The sequence below is a fragment of the Felis catus genome, chromosome B4 (genome assembly GCF_018350175.1).
Source record: "Felis catus isolate Fca126 chromosome B4, F.catus_Fca126_mat1.0, whole genome shotgun sequence".
In the NCBI taxonomy this organism is placed as follows: Eukaryota; Metazoa; Chordata; class Mammalia; order Carnivora; family Felidae; genus Felis; species Felis catus.
Window position 1 is genome coordinate 76,354,382 of NC_058374.1, and position 23,361 is coordinate 76,377,742.

The 23,361-nt window shown below is 40.0% G+C and overlaps 1 protein-coding gene across 3 annotated transcripts in view; it reads left to right on the top strand.

The window, feature by feature from the left end:
- Positions 1-19,697, top strand: part of SPATS2 (spermatogenesis associated serine rich 2) — a 149,502-nt gene extending 129,805 nt beyond the window's left edge. For all 3 annotated transcript variants that reach the window (XM_003988666.6, XM_019834880.3, XM_006933672.5), the window contains 5 exons: positions 9,153-9,211; positions 12,756-12,865; positions 15,803-15,905; positions 17,179-17,393; positions 18,457-19,697. In XM_003988666.6, the coding sequence (XP_003988715.1) occupies positions 9,153-9,211; positions 12,756-12,865; positions 15,803-15,905; positions 17,179-17,393; positions 18,457-18,768 (799 nt within the window). In that variant the 3' untranslated portion in view covers positions 18,769-19,697. The remainder of the gene's footprint in view (positions 1-9,152; positions 9,212-12,755; positions 12,866-15,802; positions 15,906-17,178; positions 17,394-18,456) is intronic.
- Positions 19,698-23,361: the final 3,664 nt, after the last annotated feature.

Here is a 23,361-nt window from a genome sequence, read left to right on the forward strand (position 1 = left end):
CTCTTTGAACTTGGCGCAGGCAACTTTTTACTCAATGCGTCTCTGGAGGCAAGGGAAACAAAAGCAAAAATGAACTGTTGGGACCTCTTCAAAATAAAAAGCTTCTGCACAGTGAAGGAAACAATCAACAAAATTAAAAAGGCAACCGATGGAATGGGAGTAGATATTTGCAAACGATATATCAGATAAAGGGTTAGTATCCAAAATCTATAAAGAACTTATCAAACTCAACACCCAAAAAACAATCCAGTGAAGAAATGGGCAAAAGACATGAATAGACACTTCTCCAAAGAAGACATCCAGATGGCCAACCAACACACTAACAAATGCTCAACATTACTCATCATCAGGGAAATACAAATCAAAACCACAATGAGATACCACCTCACACCTGTCAGAATGGCTAACATTAACAACTCAGGCAACAACAGATGTTGGTGAGGATGCAGAGAAAGAGGATCTCTTTTGCACAGCCGGTGGGAATGCAAACTGGTGCAGCCACTCTGGAAAACAGTATGGAGGTTCCTCGAAAAATTAAAAATAGAACTACCCTATGACTCAGCAATTGCACTACTAGGTATTTATCCAAAGGATACAGGTATACTATTTCAGAGGGACACATGCACCCCAGTGTTTATAGCAGCACTATCAACATTAGCCAAAGTATTAAAAGAGCCCAAATGTCCATTGATGGATGAATGGATAAAGAAGATGTAGTATATACATATATACCTTCTTTTTGATTACTCAGCAATCAAAAAGAATGAAATCTTGCCGTTTGCAACTACATGGATGGAACTGGAGGGTATTATGCTAAGTGAAATTGGTCAGAGAAAGACAAATGTCATATGACTTCACTCATATGAGGAGTTTAAGATAGGAAACAGATGAACATAAGGGAAGGGAAGCAAAAATAATATAAAAACAGGAAGGGGGACAAAACATAAGAGACTCTTAAATATGGAGAACAGAGGGTTGCTGGAGGGGTTGTGGGAGGAGGGGATGGGCTAGATGGGTAAGGGGCATTAAGGAATCTGCTCCTGAAATCATTGTTGCATTATATACCAACTAACTTGGATAAATTAAAAAAATAAATTAAACAGCAAAAAAAGTTACTTCCTTTTAGTTGAGCTTCTCTTTTAGAGAAGATGTTAAGCTACAGGTAGTCTAACCTAAGGCTTTTAGATCCTTAAAGTCCATATAAACTTTAAATTTATATGGTGAAAGCTTACATATCATTTTAAGAACCAAAGCACTTTCAAAAATGTCAATTTTAGAAATAAAGGAACGGGCTAATGTAATAATGTGTTATCAAAAATCTCCATAGCACTCTATACCTTTAAATTATTCTTCAGTTGTTGCATATTTAGTACATTGATACCTTATTTCTACTAGTAGTTGGCCTTCTTGGTTTTTGATATCCTTTAATTTAAATTTTTCACTCTTTTTTTTTTTTTTTTTGAGAGAGAGAGAGAGAGAGAGAGAATGCATACAAGCGGGGGAGAGGGAGAGAGAGAATCTTTAGCAGGCTCCATGCCCAACAAGGAGCCTGATACAGGGCTTGACCTCATGACTGAGATCATGACTTGAGCCAAAACCAAGAATCAGACACTTGACCGACTGAGCCAACCAGGCGCTCCTAAAATTTTAACTCTTTAACCATCTGTGAAAATATCTAGTAACATGATAATTATCAAACAGTTTACCAAACATTCAGTCATATTATCTGACTTATTTATCTGGATTTCTATCCTGCTAAGTAGGAATTTTAAATTCAACTTTACCGTTTAAAAGGGATTTGAGTCTTAAGCGATTTGCCTAACATAACATCATAAATTGCAGACTCAATATTTGAATCTCTGTATTCTGACTCCCTGTAACCTATGATTTTCATCCCATCTCTCACTGATGGCTCACTTCTCACTAAAGCTTAGGAAGAATGCTAGAGACTTGGTACTTGTCACATATATTATTTCCTTCTCAGCTTAAAGGCTATATAACAGAGGAAATTTAGGGACTAAGAAATTTTGTCATTATGGAACAGAGTTAGATTGAGCAGGACCAAAATGTTGAGTGAGCCTATGAAAGCCTTTATAAGGATTCTTTTAAAATAAAACTTTAAGAAGGAATATTCCATCCAAATATTGCTTTGTAATTCAGAAGCCTTAAATCACACCTTAGAATGATTTGTGATTCACCTATCCTTCAAGTCAGATCCTAGTTGTGGAGAAAGTATGAAGATTAAGGGAAAGGTAACTAGGGAGTGGGGTCAATTAGAAAAGATTTCTTAAAATAAATGAATCATTATTAAGGTTTGAAGGACAGGAATTTACACTGGCAGAAAGGATGGGGCTAGAATACTGCCATTAGGAGATCTGATCTAAGCAAAGGCATAGAAGGGACATGTAGGGGCTCCGCCTGGTATAGCTATAGCTAAGGGGGCAGTAGTTGAAAGTAATATGGGAGGAAGTCAGAGACCAAGGTAAAATGAGAGCATAACAGCAGTTCTTTAAAGTAGAAGTAAAAGTCATGTAACTCTACCAACTTAACTTTCTGTGTCCTCTTGTGTCCCCCATCTGTATGCACATATAATCTTAATAGTTGTAATCATAGTGAGTGTACTTTTGTGGTATATTCTTTTCGTTTAAAGTTTTCTTTGGTTCACCTCTCTGTAACTGCTTACACTGTCCTAATATGTGTATGTGTTCATTTAAGAATTTCTAGACAATGGATCTGGTATATATATAATGATTTACCAAAGTTAATATGAACATATTTTACTAAATGGATATTCTGCTGGAACTGAGAAGTCAAGATGAACATAGATATTTGAATAATAATTTCTGCTGCTATTTATTGAGCCATTATTGCACGTCAGAAGCTTTTATGCACGTTTCTAATCTGTATAACTATTATACCCAATTTATAGATAAGAAAAGATGGGCACAGTAAAAACTAATTTGCCCAAACATACTTGGTATTAAGTGACACTTTTCTACTTTCTGCTTTCTTTTTCATTGTCTTATCAGGTATCTCTGTTTGCCTTTATTTTTTAGTCTTTGCCTTTCTAGTCTATATATGTCGTCCTTTAGACATTACTGTCATAATTTGAGAGAGAGGATAAAAAAAAAACCACAGTTTTAAGTGAGGATGTAGCCAGCTGCTCTCTAGATGGTTTAACACTAACAATTTTTCCTTACCAACTGGAAACTTGAACAATAAACTCCTTGGTAATCTAGATTGCTACTGGTTCTTTTTTTCCTAAACATATTGTAAAATATCATCGAGTCACATGGTCTGTAATATTACTTCAGAACTGAGATGCTTTTGGCCACTGGAAAAGAACAGTCCCAAAGGAACAGCTTATATTCACATCCTAATTTCTTAAAAGCTACTTCAGACTCTTAAAATATGAAATCGCATGTCTACATGCTTTGTGAGGACTCCTGATTTGATAAGATCCAAATATGATTTAATAAGCTAGTTCTTTCAGTTAATTTTACCACTGTTGTTCAACTCTGTGTGATGATCTGACTTACTGGTGTTTTTTTGTTTTTGTTTTGAGCCTATGCACGTGTACCATACTCCATTAAGGCCAAGGGCTGGGAATATGGAGTTCTACAAAACATATGAAGCATCATTAATTTTCTGCTAATAAAAACTACTGACCGTTCCCTCTTTTGATTGTTTTCTTTTTTAATTTTTTTTTTAACGCTTATTTATTTTTGAGACAGAGAGAGACAGAATATGAGCAGGGGAGGGGCAGAGAGAGAGGGAGACACAGAATGTGAAGCAGGCTCCAGGCTCTGAGCTGTCAGCACAGAGCCCGATGCGGGGCTCGAACTCACAGACCGCGAAATCATGACCTGAGCCGAAGTCGGCCGCCCAACCGACTGAGCCACCCAGGTGCCCCTCTTTTGATTGTTTTTATGAGAAGAGGGAAATGTCTTCAGAGAAGTAAAGGTGTTTGCTTTGGCTTTGCTTGGATTTCTCCTTTGGCCAGAGGTGTTAGAATGAATAAGTTTTAGGTTTTCAGCAAATATAATCAGGTACAAATATTTTCTAACATAAGTGAGTGGTTTAGAGTATTATCCCTTGAAATAGTTGGCTGTGGAATTGCCAGAGATGTGTTTCCATTATAACATTATTTTCTTTAAAAAAAAAATTTTTTTTTTAATGTTTATTTGTTTATTTTGAGAGAGAGAGCTCACGAGCAGGGAAGGGGCAGAGAGAAAGGGAGAGAGAGAATTCCAAGCAGGCTCCCAGCGCAGAGCCCGATGTGGGGCTTGAACTCAAAAACCGTGAGACCATGACCAGAGCTGATGAAATCAAGAATCAGATGCTTAACCGACTTGAGCCACCTATGCACCCCATAACATTGTCTTCTAATGCAGCAACCATAAACAAATGATAGTTAACATTTTTTTGGTACCAAGGAATACTGAAGGCAATAGCTAGAATCAATAATCTACATGTTAAATGCGTTAATTAAAGGGCTTGCTTCAAATGATGGACATGTAAGATATCTTAGAGATATGAATAGTACTACAGGCAAAACTATTCTGAGCAACTAAATAAATTACATAGAAGCTTTAGAATAAATTAAACAAATGTGAAGATAGTAAAAAGTCCTAGTAAGGAAGGAAGGCAATACAGAACGTTCAGACATTTACCAGTCTTTTCCCTTAGTGGCAGTGACAAGTCATCTAAAACCATCTTTCATGACTGAAGAAATGATGTGGAAATTCTCTACACTGTTATAAGGCACAGGCTTAACAAGACCTAGTGTCTAAGTCCCCGCAATATTTAGCTGAATTTCATTAGCAGTTTCAGAACCCAGTGTATCAGATGCTGATTATGGTGTATTTCCATTCAGGAAAACCTTGAGACAACAACTGCAAGCTCAGTGTCCTTGTGTATTGGCACGAGCAAGGTAACAGAAAGTCTGACTGTCTGAATGAGCTTTTCGTCACTCTCTGAGAGGACTCATTGCTTGCAGTTATGGCCTCTAAAAACTGTTACCTCAAACCACAGGTACTTTTGAATCTCTTGGCCACAGATCTATATGAAGACCATCGTTTAGCTGAGGAACAGATGAAAAACTTGAGCTTAAGTTTCCGCATTGTTAGAAAGCAGTATTACGATAAACTCTTTGTTTTTAATCGTAAAAAGAAAAAGCCTCTGCTATTTATCTTTATGCTTACCCTACCGTCCACTTTTGAACTCTTCCCACCTTTTCTATTTGTGATGCACTTATTTCAACTTTTTATTATGAAAACTTTCAAAGAGACAAAAGACATGGAAGGATGGTACAGAGTGTGTGTGTGTGATGTGTTTTGGTGGAACCATTTGAAAGCTGCAGGCATTATGACATGCCACCTCTAAAATGCTTTAGCATTGATGACCTAAAGATATGGTCATTCTACACAGTTGCAGTACATTATGTGATGTACTTTTAGGAGGCAAGTTATTATTATATTGCTTTGGTCAGTCTCGGCCTATCTATGGCGATGCTCTCAGCTACAAACGCCCGGGGGGCATTCACCTGGGCCGCATATTACTTGTAATGAGGCCATATTTGAGCTAGCATCGTGGCTGGATCAGCCCTGGTGGTTCTTAGGATTGTAAGACACCTCAACAACTGCCATCAGGGATCTTGGGAAAAAAACAAGCTTTTATTACTTACATGTCCTAGAGGGGACATGGCACGTCCAGTGCCATACAGCACAGGGTGCTTAAATAGAGCCCAGACTGGGGTTATGCCTTTATTGCAGGTGATGGTGGGTTACCTAAGGTTTTGTGGGTTCATTCTTTATTGGTGAATTTAAAACATAAGAGCAGGAATTAAAGCGTGGGAAGGGAAAGTAGGGTCACTCAAGTTATATGGGTCACTCGGGGCTTTCTAAAAGAGGAACTTCCTGTGTGGGGTAGCCTGACTTTTTATTGTGCAGCTGGCAGTCTGTTTATCTGAGATGTCTTTGAAATGGAGGTCTGGACAATCAAAGCTTAGTGTCAGGCACTTAACATTACAATGACAAAAGCTAACTACCAGGCATTTATATTTTAGCATTTATTCGTTTTTTGTGCTTTTCTTTAAACTTTTTACTTTTTTCTTTTTTAACATTTATTCATTTTTGAAAGAGAGGTGCAGGGAGACAGGGAGACCCGGAACTGGAAGCAGGCTCCAGGCTCTGAGCTGTCAGCACAGAGCCTGACGCGGGTTCGAACTCACTAGCTGTGAGATCAAGACCAGAGCTGAAGTCGGATGCTTAACCGACTGAGCCACCCAGGCGCCCCATATTCATTTTTGTGTTTTAAAGACTTGTGAAAATCTTCAGGAAAATTGCAAATGTTCATCAGGCTTTTCTCTGAGAATATATCCCAACAGTCTCGGTTAACCAGTAGATTGCTCTATTTAATACTTGGCTGACGACATAAGACCTTTCTTTTGTAGATGTTATCAATAGATGGCAAGACAACAAACAAGAAATAGAAGCACTTACTGCTTTTTATAGTGGGGTTTTTGGGCACGAAAATATGCACTTTTTTTAATGGCATGGGCAGATGGTTGTCCATACACTGCCTCTAAATTTCTTACGATCACCAGTGAGTCAATCAAAAAACAAACTTTATTTAAATGGATTCCAGTCATCCCTACAGGGGGAAAAAAATCCAACACAGTGTACTTCGTAGCTCCTACTGCCACAGAAAAGTCTGATTGTGATGACGCAGAATTTTTTTTCTTGCTAAACGTGTCATGTGACATTCTACTTTTTCATAATAAAGATCGTAAGCTGCAAAAAGCTTACTTGTTTGCGGAAGTCTTAATAAATATTTTACAAGCTTTGCCAGAGACAAATTTGTCATCTGGTGGACACAGCGTCTGCATCTTAAGGTGATTCAGCAACAGAGAGGAGGTAGGGTCAAAATTGAGGCCTGGCAGCTCCTGTCTCAGTTGTGCTTTTGTTTTGCTTTTAGGTATTCCAAATGCTGCTAGAGTTCTCGGAGCAAAGTATTGCCAAGGTTTGGAGAATGCTTTCTTAGCAGAGTATTGCTACCCTACAATAGTTGGATCTTCTCTCTTGTCTGGTGCTTCTGGATTAATATGCCATCCAAATTTGTTTCATTACAAGTCTGTTTATTAACATCATGCATAATGATGTTTTTTTGTTTTTTTTTTTTTTTAGAGAGCATGAGTGTGCACGTGCACGCAGGGGAGGGGCAGAGAGAGAGAGAGAGAGAGAGAGAGAGAGAGAGAGAGAGAGAACACCAAGCAGGTTCTGCTCTGTTAGTATGGAGCCCAGGCAGGGTGGGGCTCAAACTCAGCGAACTCTGAAATCATGACATGAACTGAAACCAAGAGTCAGATACTTAACCAGCTGAGCCACCCAGGTGCCCCACATCATACATAATTCTTATCAAACCTGTGTTCTCTGGCACTTCATATAAAGGAATTTGCTCCTTGAGAAAATGACCCTGCCTTATCTTTTTTTGTATACCTCACACTATAGTCCCTGTATTAACTACTTTCTGCTAACATCACTAAATATTGAGCTAAATTGAATCAGCATTCATATATATGTATATGTATATGTTTATGTATGTGTGTATATATGATTAGTTTTACAATCAGAAACAAGAGTAGAACTTTTATTAACCTTGTAGATCTATTCCTTTGCAAAAGGGGAAATCAGAATGAATAGAAAATTCAAAGAGAGTTGGAACATTTCATGTCTGGGCAAGTATCAAAATTTTAGATTTTTATTTCACCACTGAGTAAAACTGATACGGTAAGGAAAATTACTTGTATCCAGAGGTTGCAGACTAGGGCAGGCTACTGTCTTTCTATATGTTGAAGGTAGTGGGCTCTTTTACAAGAACATAGAAAGCTTTACGTGCCATTTACATTTGCAGTGGAGAAAATTCTCAGTACCCATTTGATGTTCATTTTCTGTAGAAAGCCTATCAGAAACCTTTGATTTCATTTTTTCTGGATTATTGAATGTTTACCTGAAACCAGCACAATGTATATATGTCTTTTAACTACTCTGCCTCCTTAAGACTAAAGTGCCACAAACAAAAACAAATGAGCAAAGGGAAAAAAGAGAGAGAGAGTGACAAACCAAGAAACGGACTCAACTACAGAGAACAAACTGATGGTTACCAGAGGGGAGGGATGGGCTGACCAGGTGATGGGGATTAAGGGGGACACCTCTTGTGATGAGCACTGGGTGATGTACAGAATTGTTGAATCAAGGGGCACCTGGGTGGCCCAGTCAGTTAAGTGTCCAACTTTGGCTCAGGTGATGATCTCCAGGTTGGGTACTTCGAGTCCTGTGTTGGGCTCTGTGCTGACAGCTCAGAGCCTGGAGCCTGCTTTGCAGTCTGTGTCTCCCTCTCTCTCTCTGCCCCTCCCCTGCTTGTGCTCTCTCGGAAAAATAAAAATAAATAAATAAACAAATAATAAATAAACAAACATTAAAAAAATAAGAATTGTTGAATCAAAAAAGAAAAAAAAAGAATTGTTGAATCACTGTATTGTACTCCCAAAACTACTGTTACGCTGTATGTTAACTAACTGGAGTTTAAATAAAAACTTTGACAAAGTAGACTAAAGTGCCAGTGAACTTGGTGCAACTGTGGTAAAGTGTTGAGAATATACAAAATCCTAATTGTGGATAAATTTACCATGCCCTAGTACGGATATTGCCTGGTAAAATGTATTAGAAGCAAAGCTGTCTGATTTTATAGACCAAAATATAAAATAAAAAATATGTGACTTTGTATGTGGAAATACGTAACTTCCAGAACTTTTGCTTTAGCACAGTTTAGCTAGAAGTGTTCTGTAGCTCGCTACTGCCACCTACTGGTTCTCAATTCTTGGACTTCGAGCTACTGGTTTACTGTAATACACAGAAATAAAAGGGAATTAAAAAAAAGAAATAAAAGGGAATCAGGTCTATTTATTGGAATCCTTAAAATATCCTTTGCTGAGGGTAAGACAATTTTTATGTGGTCCACACAGGGTTTACTTTGTAGTATGCTTTCAGTGAACCAACTCATAAGTCTGTCTCTGTCTCCTCTGTTAACAATGTGCTATTTCTGTTTGAGTTTCTGATCAAACCTTTTTTCCCTTTGTCATCTTTTCCTAGTTTAATGGATCGAGAAGTGGCATTGCTTGCTGAAATGGACAAAGTGAAAGCTGAAGCAAGTAAGACTGATCTGTAGTTAAAGCTATTACCAGTTAGTAGGTATCTGCCTTTCAACCCTCATAACAAAAGCTCAATATAAATGTCAATGTAGGAGTTTATATATTTATTTGAAGAATCTTGAGAAGCTGTACTGCCCTGGCGTATGAATCCTGTCAGGTGAAACAACTTTACAAGAATCTGGTTTTTAATATTTTTGAATGTTAATATTTTGAATGTTCAATGTCTGAGGGACTGCATCATGGTATTTGCCACCACAACATCATCTTAGGAAAATAAAGTATCCTTGCCAGGTGCCTGGGTTTTGTCTTATTTTGGGTTTTACTTCCAGTGATTGAATAATTCCATTGGGTTTTTTTTTTTTCTACTTGGAAAAAAAAATGTTTGGCATAATCAGAGTTAACTTCACCAGCTTGCCCACAATTTAGTGTATGCATCACTGTCATTACCTATCTGAGAACTTTCTTGGTTTTCTCAGTTTGTAGAACAGTCTTCACTCGGTGTCTGTTATCATTAGATAGAGGAAGTCAATTAAATGAGGGTTTAGGATACCATGACCAGGATTCCTTGAAAGCTTACTAAAATAGATCCTGGAGGAATAGAGTCTAACTTGGGTAATTTGTGGGGTTTTGTAACCAAAGAACAAGATACCTGTTTTTTGTCATTCCTGTCGAGGGTTAGGTACAAGATACACAGCTGTATGGAAAGAAGGGAGTATCTGTTACAGCTTCTACAATGGCATTGATGTGGGCTTTTCAGCAGCAGGTTTGACCTTCATGCTTTGAATGCTAGATTTGTGATTTGGAGGGTTGTTTCTTTTAACCTGCTCTCAGACTGGTACGAATGGCAATAGGTTGAGGTGATGACTCACAATTAAACCATTTGTGTTTATGCTCGTGGGCCAGAGGAGGCACTGAGCTGAGTTCTCTTTTGATCTATTTTGACCTGAAATGTTGAACAGGTGCTGTCCACTGTTTTTCAGAGGTGAGATTCATTTAAATTGAGTGGTATATCCTGAAATTTCTAAATGTGACCATTTCGGTCCATTCGTGTACTGTGTGTTCTATTTTGAGCATAAAGTTTCAAATAAAGCTAGTAAGAAGACATAGTCCTTACTTTTGAGAAGAAGGTGCTTTTTAAAAATATATCTTTTATAGAAAATGCCAAACATTTCAAAATGGCTGATATAATTAACTGCTACCGTCCAGCTTCAACCAATTATCAATTCATGGCAAATCTTATTTTATCAAATTAAGAGCTACAGTTTTACTTAATTTTGTCAGTTGTATATCTGTATCTCCTTTCTCTCATGCTAAAATCCTGGATCTCAGTGTTAGTAAATGTAATTATTCATTTACCAATACTGTCAAGAAGGTGCTTCTTTTTTTTCTTACACGTTTAATAGTTTTATTAATTTATATGTTCATAGTACTTCACAGTTCAGAGTTTTTTCATTCATTTCTCTATGATCTTCATATTACCCTTATGAGGTAATTAGGTTTTCCTTTTTTTTTTTTTTTAATAAATGAAGAAATGAGTCCTTTGGAGAAAATGTGGCTTGTCCAAAGTTGTGTAATTGGGTCCACTGATTTGTGTGGAGGTCTTGACGTGACACATTTCCTCCATGATGGGATCTGTAGTTTTGCCTTAGAATCCTAGAATGCAGATTCCTGAGAGCAAATGGATTTGACACAAAATGGCAGACAGGTTTTATCTTGGGAGCCAGACCAGTAGATCATTTGTAACTATTGGGCCTTAGTGTCAAGAAACTTTTGTAGGCATATCCCTCACTTACTGGGAAAGTGTGTTCTTATTAATTAAGCTTATGTGGGGAGGGCAGCCCATGGGTGGCATATCCGTGACAATCAGGCTAATAAGTAAACTTGCTAAAGGCATTCAATTCTCTGGAATACCTGATGTAGCTCTTGGAAAATTCTAGTTATTTTCTAACATAAATTTGGCTGATTTCTAAGTGGGTTACAGGATTCTATGTATAACAGTTAGGAATTGAGTTTGACTGTATGCAACAGAGTGGCCTAAATAAATGTGAGTTTATTTCTTTCTCTCATGAAATGAAAAATCCAGAGGTAAGTGATCAGGGCTGGCAGGGCGTCTCCAAAATGACATGAGGGACCCGGGCTTCTCTGTCTTTGTACTCAGCCATCCTTAGAGTGTACCTATGGTCAAAAGATCCCTGCTAAGGCTCCAGTTGAGGAGAGGCAATATGTTACATGCTGGCTAGGACTCCTGTAAACCTCGCCCTGTGAGTTCTGCTTAGATCTCAGTGACTAAACCATATCACATGACTGTCTTATCTAGCAAAGCCAGGAAATGTAGATTTTTACCTAAGCAGATTGGTACCCAAAACACTGGACTTCCGACAGGAAAAAGAGGAGAATGGATATGCAGTTGCTAACAGTCTTTTTGCTACTGTCCACCCCTCAGCTACCCGATATCCTCTTTTTTAAAAAATGAGAACACACTCCCCTCCTCCTCAATGACAACACCTCCAAAGTCTCATCTAGTTAGTATATTTAGCTGAAAGTCCAGGGCTTCAGGGTCATTTCAGATCTTTCAACAGATCTGGATATGGCATGTTGTGGTCTGGGGTCCCATGAACTAAAGGAAAAGTTAAATGCCCCTTCCTCCAATATTATATAAAGAAGAGTATAATTAGAGTAAAAAATTCCCACCTGGAAAAGCAATGATCAAATTGTACTGGGCAGGAGTAGCAGAATCCCTGGCCTTGTGGCAGAGAAAACTCCTTCGTTCATATGGCAGCACCTAGTTCTGCTTCCTTGGAGGATTTCTTCGGCTCACATCCTCTGTAACCCCTGGTTCTCTGCTCTGAGAGATTTTTTTTTTCATATTGTCTGTTATCCTCTGTGGCCATATCTGAGTTATACATCTGGGAGCATGCCAAAGATTATACTTCTTAAAAGGCTGTCAACAACCTAAGTATCCACCGTTAGGGGACTTAGTAAATAATTGTAGTATACCTAAGTAGTAGAAAACCATGTGGCTGTTAAACAGTGAAGGAGAGCCAGCGTATTAATAGGCAATGAACTTCAAGGTATGTCAAGTAAAAATAGCTTAGGTAAAGGAAAGGACCACGTATATGACATACTCCTATCTGTAAGGAGGGGAAAGAAGGGAGAGAGAGATTTGCTGTCAGAAGTAGGGGAATGCTTTTACTTTTCATTTTATACCCATTTATTCTAGGTGAATTTTTTTTACCCCAGGTACCTATTTCTGTTTTAATTTATATGTTTCTTGATTAAAAAAAATTTTTTTTGACTGGAAGGAGAAGAAAGAGAAATGACAAATGATTTATGAGTCTTTATGATTCATAAAAAGTGTTTACCATTTAACTGCCTTCAGAGTCCCTCAAGAAGCTGGAAACTGGACCTTTGGTATTTTCATTTTCTGGATGGGTGGGCAGCTAAGCCTTTGGCTGTTCAAATATGTACTGCAAGGCCCATATTTCCAATTCTCCTTTATCCTATTTAGCAGAAGATAAGAGTCCTACTCTCTTTTCCTCCACAGTGGAAATTTTGCTCAGCCGACAAAAGAAAGCCGAACTTCTAAAGAAGATGACTGATGTGGCTGTTCGAATGTCAGAGGAGCAATTGGTTGAGCTCAGAGCTGATATCAAGGTAAAACTTCTTTCTCCTTTCTGCCTTTCTTCTTACCCTCAGGGACTGAAGCAGCAAATCTCCATAATTCATCGCCATATCTAATATATTGAACTCATGATCTTCCCTTCTCAAAGCTAACCGTCTTCCATGTTCCCTTTCTCTGTAAATGGTACTGTCATCTATCCAGGTGTCCAACCTGGAAGCCTTAGGAATTTCTCCTTTCCCATATTAAATCTGTCAGCAGACCCTGTCTGTTTGACCTCCTCCCAAATCTCAGATCTGACCTTTTCTCTTCAATCTTCACCACCACCATCGTGATCCAGCTACTGTTGTCTCTTACTTGCTTCTGTAATGGCCTCTTAACTGATTCCACCCGTCTATTCTGCCACTGCCCTGCCCTCCGAGCTCTCCATATCTGTTCTCACACCACATTAAACTGCTTCAAACCTCCCACTGCTTTTAGGATAAAGACTGTAATCCTTAACACGGCCTCTAAGGGCTCTGCAGGGTCCGGCTCTGCCACCATCTTATTTCACACCATACTCCCCTTGTTCTCTGGCCATCTTTGCTTCTCCTTCCCACAAACATAGTCTCTTCCCTCCTGCTGGAGGGCTGTATGATCTGTACAAAACGCCCCACCCAACCAGTCCCAGCACACAGATAACTGACCTGCTCGTCCTTTTAACTTTCATGTCATGCCCCCTATCTTGTATGTTCATAGCATAGTTATCATTTTATATGCATTTGACTGATCTGTCTTCCCAACTAGATTGTGAACTTTACAGTGGCAGGAACCAGTGTGCCTCCAGTGTCTAGCATAGTGCCTTGGCATGTGGTAGGGATTCAGTAAATATTGAAATGGTTGGTTGGTTGATTCTGATTTTAGAAGAGAAAAATTAGCAACTTGAGATACTGATTGTATTGTATCTGTTTGTGAAGATTACTTAGGTTCGACATTCATGTATTTTAAATTGTTAAAAAAAATTTTTTTTTAATGTTTATTTCTTTTTTGAGGGGGGGGGGAGAGAGAGAGAGACAGACAGAGCACAAGTGGGGGAGGGGCAGAGAGAGAGAGGGAGACACAGAATCTGAAGCAGTCTCCAGGCTCCGAGCTGTCAGCACAGAACCCAACAGCAGAGCTCAAACTCTCAAATCGTACCGTGAGATCATGATCTGAGCCAAAGTCAGACGCCTAACCAACTGAGCCACCTAGGTGCCCCTCATACATTTAAAATTCTTATATAAAGAACAATGTTTCTGAGACTAAGCATGGAGACCTGAGAGACGTTGGGATATTTGTGGGTAGTTGTGGACACTGGAATTCTAAATAATTGTTTATAAACCATTAGCTGTGTGAAGAAGAGGAGTTGGCTGTTCCTACTCCTGAGCCCTAACCTCTGCTCTTTCTGAACACATGAGACTTCTTGCCATACTTAAGAGGAACACTTGCTGCACAGGCTATATAACAGCCTTTGTAAAATAAAAACCTAGATGGGAAATCATCTAAGACCTTCCAGTTATCCGTATCATTCTGACCCAGTCTTTCACACTCAGTCTTTCACTTCTCCCCTTAGATGCTATTGGGGTGAAATAGCAAAACGATGCCGGTATGAAATTACCATTTCTGATTAACTAGAACTATAATACTAAAAATTATAGAAAGTCTTCTTCACTGACATGAAGATGCCAGTCAGTCTTGTTCAACTATCTGGGAGAAGCCGGAAACCCCTTTGGAATTAGATGAGAATCCTGGCTCTCACAGGCTTCATCTGTTCTCCTTCCCACGTGGTTGAAAAGCTGCTAGAAATATTTCTGCAGGCTGACTAAGGATCTGTTTCTCTCCACATATTCAGTGTACTGAAGTGGGTGCTGTGCAATTTAAATGTCTTATTTCCAGATCATGTTATTTCCGTCATTCTTGTTATGTCTCTGGCTCAACAAACCCTAGAATTTGTTTCAGAATTACTCTCAGACTGATATTACATGTCTGAAGGCTCTATGTTACAGAGGTTCATGTGCTTTCCTGAGCCACAGTGTACTCTCAGGACTTCAGGGTTCACAGGGAATTTTGATTTCTCCTTTACCATCTACTGCTTCTAGATCCATCCCAAGGATTCTGATGTTTTTGATTATACCCCTTGAAAATCCAAAGTGGAATTAGACCACCTGCTAGAGGACTGTTCTGAGGAGTTTGATTCTTGTAAATGATATGTAGGCCTTTAACTTTTCCTTTTTGCCTCCTTTTCATCTGGGGGTTAAAAAAAAAAAAAGATTCCAGGCTACTTTGGAAATTGTTTATTGAAAGACACCCCCAGAAGCACTTTATTCCTGACATGATAGTTAGTTTTGACCCAAGGGGTTGGTTATGTCTCAGCTCAGTCTGCTTAAAAGGATTAAATTACTTGCAGCATAAACCCTTCTCATTTGCAAGGTTGGATTTTCACATGAATGATTTTCCATCTCAAGAAGTTGTCCCCACTTCAAGGACTAACAAATCCTACTTTATAAAGGGATGAAGTGGGTTGCCTAAGGAGGTTCCTATTAAAGAACACCAAGCCCTCTATTTACATGGAATCATTGTTGTAACGTACGAGCATTTTTGCTGCCTCTGCTTCTGTATAAAATGGAACAATGTGGAGAGTAGCCAACAGTGGAAAGATGGCCCTCTACTGGAAACTTTTTCTTCTTTCTTTACAATTTCTCTTCATCATCTCTGATGGGCTTTGGCCATCAGGTAGCATTTCATAAAGCTCCCCAACAGACTTACCTTTGAACCTTAGGAAAATGGCTGAATTCCATCAGTCACCTGGCATAGGCAATATGATGGCCATTTAGTAAAATTTGAAGCAACAAAAAGACAATGGAAAATAGTTTTTTTCATCTGTTTATAAGAAGCCATGGATTCCATGTATACCACCTGTCTCACCTGGAGGCTTTTCTTTGTCCTTTCTCCAGCACTTTGTTAGTGAGCGTAAATACGATGAGGACCTGGGACGAGTAGCTCGGTTCACCTGTGATGTAGAGACGCTGAAGAAGGACATTGAGTCATTTGGACAAGGTAGGATGGTGAGAGATTCTGGGCGCTGGAGATGGTGAGGAGGGGACTCCGTCTCCTGATCTGAGACTAAAGTTTTGGCTTGGCTTCTCCACTGATTCTGCTTTAATGCCTCTTGTGTTTTTGTTTGCTTTTGTGAAAAGCAGTTCTGAGATACTTAAGAAGTCACAGGATGCAGATTCTTTGAGCTTAGAAGATGGGCATTTTCTGGCTCCCTAAATTTGCAATGTTATTTTTTCATCCTTTTCTGCTGGGTTGAGTTGTGTGTGATATAGTGTAAAGAGCGGGAGCTCTGAGTCAGACCGAGCTGGAATCCTTGCCTTTACATTAACCTCTCAGAACTTTATTTTATTCCTCTCCCAAATGGAGATAATAACACCTACCTTTCCTGGCACATAATAGGTGCTTAAATAATAGCTTTAAGGCTGGCGGGGGGGTCCTTAAGGTGAGAGCTTATAGGGGCACACCAGTCAAACCCTGAGCTCAGCTCCTTTGTTCTTTCTCTGTCAGTATAAAAGTGAAAGGTCGGACCTAGAGCAGTGATTGTGAACTCAACATTAGACCAGACTTAAAACCAAAAAAAAAAAAAAAAAAAAAGTAAGGGGTAGTTTTAAGCCATTGAATTCTGACAAAATTTGAAGTGAATATATTACTATTTTTCAGATATTTTGAGTTGAGGATTATTTTTGCAGAAAGAACCTTGGGAAGATACATGTTTATTATAAAGACTAGTTCTGTTCATATTTAATCCTGATTATTTATACCTTGCATCATTCAAATTTTTAAAAAGGGATTTAGCTTTCTATTTACCTTTTTCTTTCTTTGTGAAGTCTGTACTTCAGAATGTTCCTTCATAGGAAACTGAACATATGGCCCATACTATTGTTCCTAGGCTTAGTCAGCTGCTGGAGCCGCAGCCAGGAGTTTAGTAGGAAATGCCGAGAAGTCATGAGTTGGTGGGGGAATGACTACTCCGATCTTACACTGTTCTCCTGTCTCTAAGAGTTCCTTTACAAAGCAGTGGGGGATTCACTAACTGGAATTTAAATAAAAACTTGAAAGGAAAAAAAAAAAGCAATAGGGATTTGGAAGGAGTGGAGGAAGAGGGCAGAAGGGAGATTTGCTTCCTGTTGCTTTTTTATAAGCTTATCTTTACAACTACTCCAGTAGACAGTTCTTTGTCCCAAATTGCTTATCGTGAAGTGGAGAAATAGGGAAAACCTTACCATCGTGCTCTTCTGTCCTATGACAACCTATTTCTCCTATTTCCGTCCAGTGTCCCATCCAAAGAACAGCTACTCAACCAGATCCCGATGCAGCACAGTTCCGTCTATGTCCTTGAGTAGTCCGTGTGATGCCTCTGCCGCTTCCTCTTCCACCTGTGCCTCTGCTCCCAGCCTTACAAGTGCTAACAAGAAAAACTCGGCACCAGGAGAGACTCCTGCACCCATAGCAAACTCCAGTGGCCGGCCCTACCAGCCTCATCGAGAGGTAACCTAGCTTCCACACCAAGCCACTTACAGAGAAAAGTTACCAGACTGTCACAGTTTAATTGCTGACAGCTCAGTACATTACCTTCCTCTCTTTATGGCCATTCCACACCTATTTTGAATCCCTCCAGCCCCAGTTAGTTCCAGAGAAAGCATTTGGTACTTCTGTTCCAAACCACCAGCTAGCTTAGACTTCCTGTTGCCAAGACTGCTGACTTTCTGATGTTGGCGGGAGTCCTAGCTATTGTAGGTAGTATCGCCTGGTAATTAGTCACTGTGGGAGTCATGCACCCATCTCGAGGTAGATGAGTACACAGTGGCAGGTTCACCAGAGTGCATCTGAAGCAGCAGCTCCCTAGGAGCACCGCGTCGAATATATCCGGGAGAGAGAGTGAACCTGGTGGGGTGGAGGGCAAACACCAGAGAGTTGAAGCATAATCCAGAAGTTCTTTTCTTGGTTTGAAGAAGATGCACAAGAGCAATCCAAGGCAGCGCTGTTAGCAATCCTGCAGAACTGGTATTACATTGGAAGTGGAGGACAAAAATAAAACCACATGCCATAAGCTTTCTGGGTTGTAATGTGAGAGATGTCCTAAATGTCACAGCAGCATGATTTAATCTGTGCTTCATAATGTATAGCCAAGCAGATTATAAAGACGTCTATTTTATTATTCCAGGTGTTCATTATCTTTACAAATGGCTTACAGTCCTCAGAGTTCAGGCATGTGATAAGATACTTGCCCAGTCAAGGGCTTGTAACAGCCCCAGAGTGTTCTTTCTTCCTCCTTAGCTTTCTTTTTGTGTCCAGCTAAAGAAAAGTGAAGTCCTCTTCAGTGGAGAGCCTAGGGATGAAAGGTGGGGTAAAATAGTGGAAGATACATTAATTCTGGAGCAGTGGCTAAGTTAGATTGGCTGACAGAATTCTGGGAGTCTCGAGAGAGAGCTGAGTCCCAACTATGGGATACCACAATTTAGGCTTTAAGAATACTCCTGTAAGCTGAACTGGAACAGACAGAGTGCCATAATGCCAGAGTTCTTTGAACATTGTATTCTTTTATCCTCAGGTATTGCCGGGGAACAGACGAGGAGGACAGAGCTACAGGCCACAAGGCCAAAAGTCGAATGACCCCATGAACCAAGGGCGACATGACAGTGTGGGTCGTTACAGAAATAGCTCATGGTATTCATCTAGTTCCAGGTATCAGAATGCTCCATCCCAGGCATCAGGAAACATTAGTGAACGGGGCCAGGCCCACTCTGCAGGGACCAATGGAACTGGAGCCAGCATGGAGCCCATCCCCCCCAAGCCCTCATTCAAAAAGGGGCTCCCCCAGCGCAAACCTAGGACCTCTCAGCTTGAAGCTGTGAACTCTTGAAGGCAGCTCCAACTGGCCTCTCTCCTCTATCCCACACAATTCAACTTGGTAACTGGACTTTAGGAAACTTATAGTTAGATGTAATAACAAAAAGAAGTTTACACATACCACTTTTTATGCCATTCTGAATATTTTGGGTTTCTTCTCTCCTCATTTCCTCTTTACCATTTTTGGAGGGAAAGCTGTTTTTTCCCTTGACCTTTCCCAGTGGTACGGATTGAGTCTGATTGGTCACTTCCACCAGGAATCACAGGCAACCGATGCCAGGTTTCCCAAGGGTAAGCGATGTTCTTCCCAGTGCACCCGACCTTTCAGCTCCCCGAAGAGGCCTTCCTCAGCAACTCCCTACTGTTGAGGCTCTCAGGAGGAGATGGATCAGAACTAGTCCAGTTGCCTTTGCAGCCTAAGCAGAAGCGACACGTTCCTGGCAGGTTCCCTCTACACAACAGTATAACCAGGAAAGGCAGCGAGGGGATTGTGTACTACACTGAATTAGCCAGAGAAGCGGAAATTTAATTGGTAAAAAGGAAGGAACGCTGGGAAACATTTGAGAATCTGCCTCTGCTCCCAGAACATGCCTAAGATTGACACAGTCAGGTCAGGGTTTTAGTCTCCTGCTTGGCGCCATAGCTTAATCTGCAGTCTCTTCAGAATGCCCAAAGCCTCATTTCCTATGGCCTTAGACTGCAAACCAGTCTGGGGAAGTCTGTGGGAAAGAAGCATTTAATTAAAGGAAAAAAAAAAGTGTTTCTTTGTTTCAAGAACGTTTGAAGATTTTTGTTGTTATTGTTCTCCCTTGTTCCTGAATCCTATTCTTATCCTCAACCAAATTTATAGCAATATAATTAGTGTTAATCTAAGGTGTTACCCATCAACAAATTGCCAGTCTTTATGGTTGGAAAAATAAAAACAACTGCATAATGTTCCCACATTTGTTTCACGGCAGCAAATGACTTCATTTCATTCTCTGGTTTCCTTTGGGCCTCATGGGGTAGAAGTCACCCGGACAGCTTGTTCGGGGCTTAAATGAGGATGTCAGAGACCTAAGTCATTTGTCCACTGCTTAGCTTCGGAACCAGAGGAAAATGCGGAAGCCAGCATGAGCAAATGCAGCTGTTCCTTGTGGGAAAAGGTTCCTAGTGTAGGGAACGGTGACTTTCCAAAGGAAGCTTGCCGGTTGAGAAAAACCACAGCTGCCAGCAGCTCTCCCGAGCAACCCCTCTCCTCCACTGCCTGTCCCTTGACAGGAGTAGTGAGTGTAACGGTATAATTGAGCTCCTGCATGTAGCAGGTGGCAGTGGGGCCAGACCCCTCACCCAGCCCCCACCCCCAGCATCTATGATTTAGCAACAGCAGAGCTTTTTCTTTCTCTAGCATTTGTTCTCCCGAGTCTGAAGCCCAGACTGTAAGTGGCAGTGGTGCAGAACTTAGCTGCCTCAGGGCTTCCCTTGGCTCTTTGGCTGAAGCTGAGCTGCCAGGGTTCAGGTTGGTTGAACAGATTGAAAGAGGGAGAGAGAGAGAGAGAGTGAGTGTGTGTGTGTGTGTCTTTCAGTAAAGAAAACAGTAGTCCAGGAATACTAGGAAGCCATTTTAAAGGGCTGATCCCCTCTTTTTGGGGAATTTGTCCAACACCATCAACCTGCTGGGTATCCAGGAAAAGCCCTGCTTTTCTGATTAATTGCTTCCCTATACTTTATAGAAAGTCCAGAGATTGAAGTGATCTTGAAGGGTCATGTGGTCTATCCCTGTATCCAGGCAAACCAACCTTCTAAGATGGGAGGCTGCATGTTTGTCAAAACCACCTTGAAGTTGAGGAGCACCTTGCTGGCTCGGTCCATAGAGCATATGACTCTTGATCTCCAGGTCATGAGTTCAAGCCCCATCCTAAGTGTAGAGATTACTAAAAAAAAAAAATGAAACATTTTCATGTTAAAATTAAAACCTCATTATAGAAGAATATTTGAAGATGTTTTGGTATGATCATAAAAAATTTAAAAATTACACTTTTTTTTTACATTTTGTTTTTAATGACAGAAGTAGTGTTTAAAATGTTTAAATGTTTAAAATGCGCTGACAGCTTAGAGCCTGGAGCCTGCTTTGGATTCTGTGTCTCCCTCTCTCTCTGCCCCTCTCCCGTTCACACTCTCTTTCTTTCAAAAATAAATAAATGTTAAAGTTTTTTTTTTAAGTCAAATAATACCAATTATAAAAGAAAAAAATTAAAGTTTTCCACCCTCCCTTTCTATTCCTCAGGGGTAATTACTCAATAATTTGGGATATATCCTTATAGACCTTTTTCAGAACATATATATACGTATACACATGCATATATAGGCTTTTAACTTTTTGTTTTGTCTTTATAAAACAAAGATACTATATGCATTCAATAGTCCTTTTTGAAAATAATATGTCTAAGCCATAATTCATTTAGGATTTCATGTTTCAGATATTCTCCTAAATTTGTCAGTTGGACCTTCTTCCAGTGAAGAGAGGTTAGGCTTACCTTTTTTTTTTTTTTTTAAAGGCAATTTTTAAGCTTATTTATTTACTTTGAGCGAGACAGAATGGAGCGGGATGGGGCAGGGAGAGAGTGAGGGAGAATCTCAAGCAGGCTCTGCACTGTCAGTGTGGAGCCCGACGTGGGGCTCAAACTCACTAAACCGTGAGATCACTCAACTGTGAACTCACTAAACTGTGACCTGAGCCGAAATCAAGAGTCAGATGCTTAACTGACTGAGCCACCCAGGCACCCTGAGGTTAGGCTTATCTTAAGTTTGAATTGTACAGCCCATCTCTTGCTCCCTGTAGTAGCTCTGGGCTTCCCAAGAGAAGGGAGGCTCTGTGCCCACTGTGTTCAGAGGTGCCCTGCCTAATTGTCATTTCCCTTCCTTTCCCCTTCCTCTTAAAGATCAGTGTCTTGCCCTTTTCGCAGCCTAAACATAGGACTGAAACTTCAGGTGGTTTAGCACTGTCAGTTGTATACCACTTGAGAGAGAAAATTTAAATTAGTGTGGCTTCATTAGGAGCACCAAATACTTCCTAGGCCCCTTATTTATGGCAATTTTTAAAATTCATTTTTTGAAAAAGTATGTTTTTTTCTTTTTAACCTTTAAAAAGGATACATGATAGGGACGCCTGGGTGGCTCAGTCGGTTAAGCGCCGACTTCAGCTCAGGTCATGATCTCGCGGTCCGTGAGTTCGAGCCCCGCGTCGGACTCTGTGCTCACAGCTCAGAGCCTGGAGCCTGTTTCAGATTCTGTGTCTCCCTCTCTCTGACCCTCCCCCGTTCATGCTCTGTCTCTCTCTGTCTCAAAAATAAATAAACGTTAAAAAAAAAAAATTTAAAAAGGATACATGATGGAAATTAAAAAATCCTCCCCTACCTGGTCTCACTCCTGAGAAGAAATCACTGATAAGTTTCTTATATATCTTTCCACAAATTTTCCAAATCCAAACATGCAAATATGTATTTTTCTTTCATTTACATAAATGGGAATCATATTATGCATACTCCTCTATAGCTTGCTTTTTTCACTTGTCCTCTTTTTATAGCTAGTATTTGTTTTAAGAAAATCAATATATGTAAATGGTAAAAAGGAAAAAAATCTATAAGCAGTTCAAAAGGTTATATGGTAAAAAATAAGCCTCCACCCCACTCTGGACTATTTGTCCCTTCCCCAGAGGCAGCCACTGTTAAGTTTCTTGTGGACCCTTCTGGAGATCTTCTACATTAGCACACCTACCTCATAAGAATATACACCACTGAGATCTCTTTCCATGTCAGTACTCATAAATATACCTTGTTCTTTCTGTGGTTGCACAGTATCCCATTGTATAAACTCATCATAATTAGTTTAACCAGTCTTTAATGATAGTTTTCAGGTTTTAAGTATTGCTGAAATGAGCATCTTATACATATATCATTTCTTACTTGTGAGAGTATATCTATTGGGCAGATTCCTAGGATGGAATTGCTGGGCCATATGGTTATTGGTAAGTTCTCTTAAAGATGCTTGGATTTGTACTCTCACCAACTGTGCTTTGTACAGTTGCTGAGCTGGAAGCTAAGGAGAGGTAAAGATAAGTAAAATACAGCCCTTCATGGGCTGATAAACTAGTTGGGGCAACTGACGCATTGAATAAAACAATACTAGGTAGTGTCGCATGAAAGAGCCATCCTGTCTGGTGTGAGTAAAACGGAAGAAGCACTATGCTAAGGCCTGGGTCCTCGGCTTACAGTAGGACTACACCAAGGGGTGGTCAGGCCTTTTGTTCAGTGGTTTATAGGTAGGGTGACCTCATATTTCAGAATCCCAACCCAGGGTACAGTCATATGATGATGTATGTGTTGGGAAGAGCAAGATAAACTGTTTTAGGTTGGAGGTGACCTGGAAAACCCAGCATGCATGGTTAATCAGTCTGTGAACTGACCTATGCTTCTTGGTTATCAGTGAAGTCATGACTTGTTACCCACTGGAAATTCTGCCATTTGACCTAACAAAATGAAGATTTGTCTTGCCTACTTTACAGGATTCATCCCACCTTCTTGTCCCACCTAGTAGGGGTTGTATCCGTGAGGTAGCATACTTCATG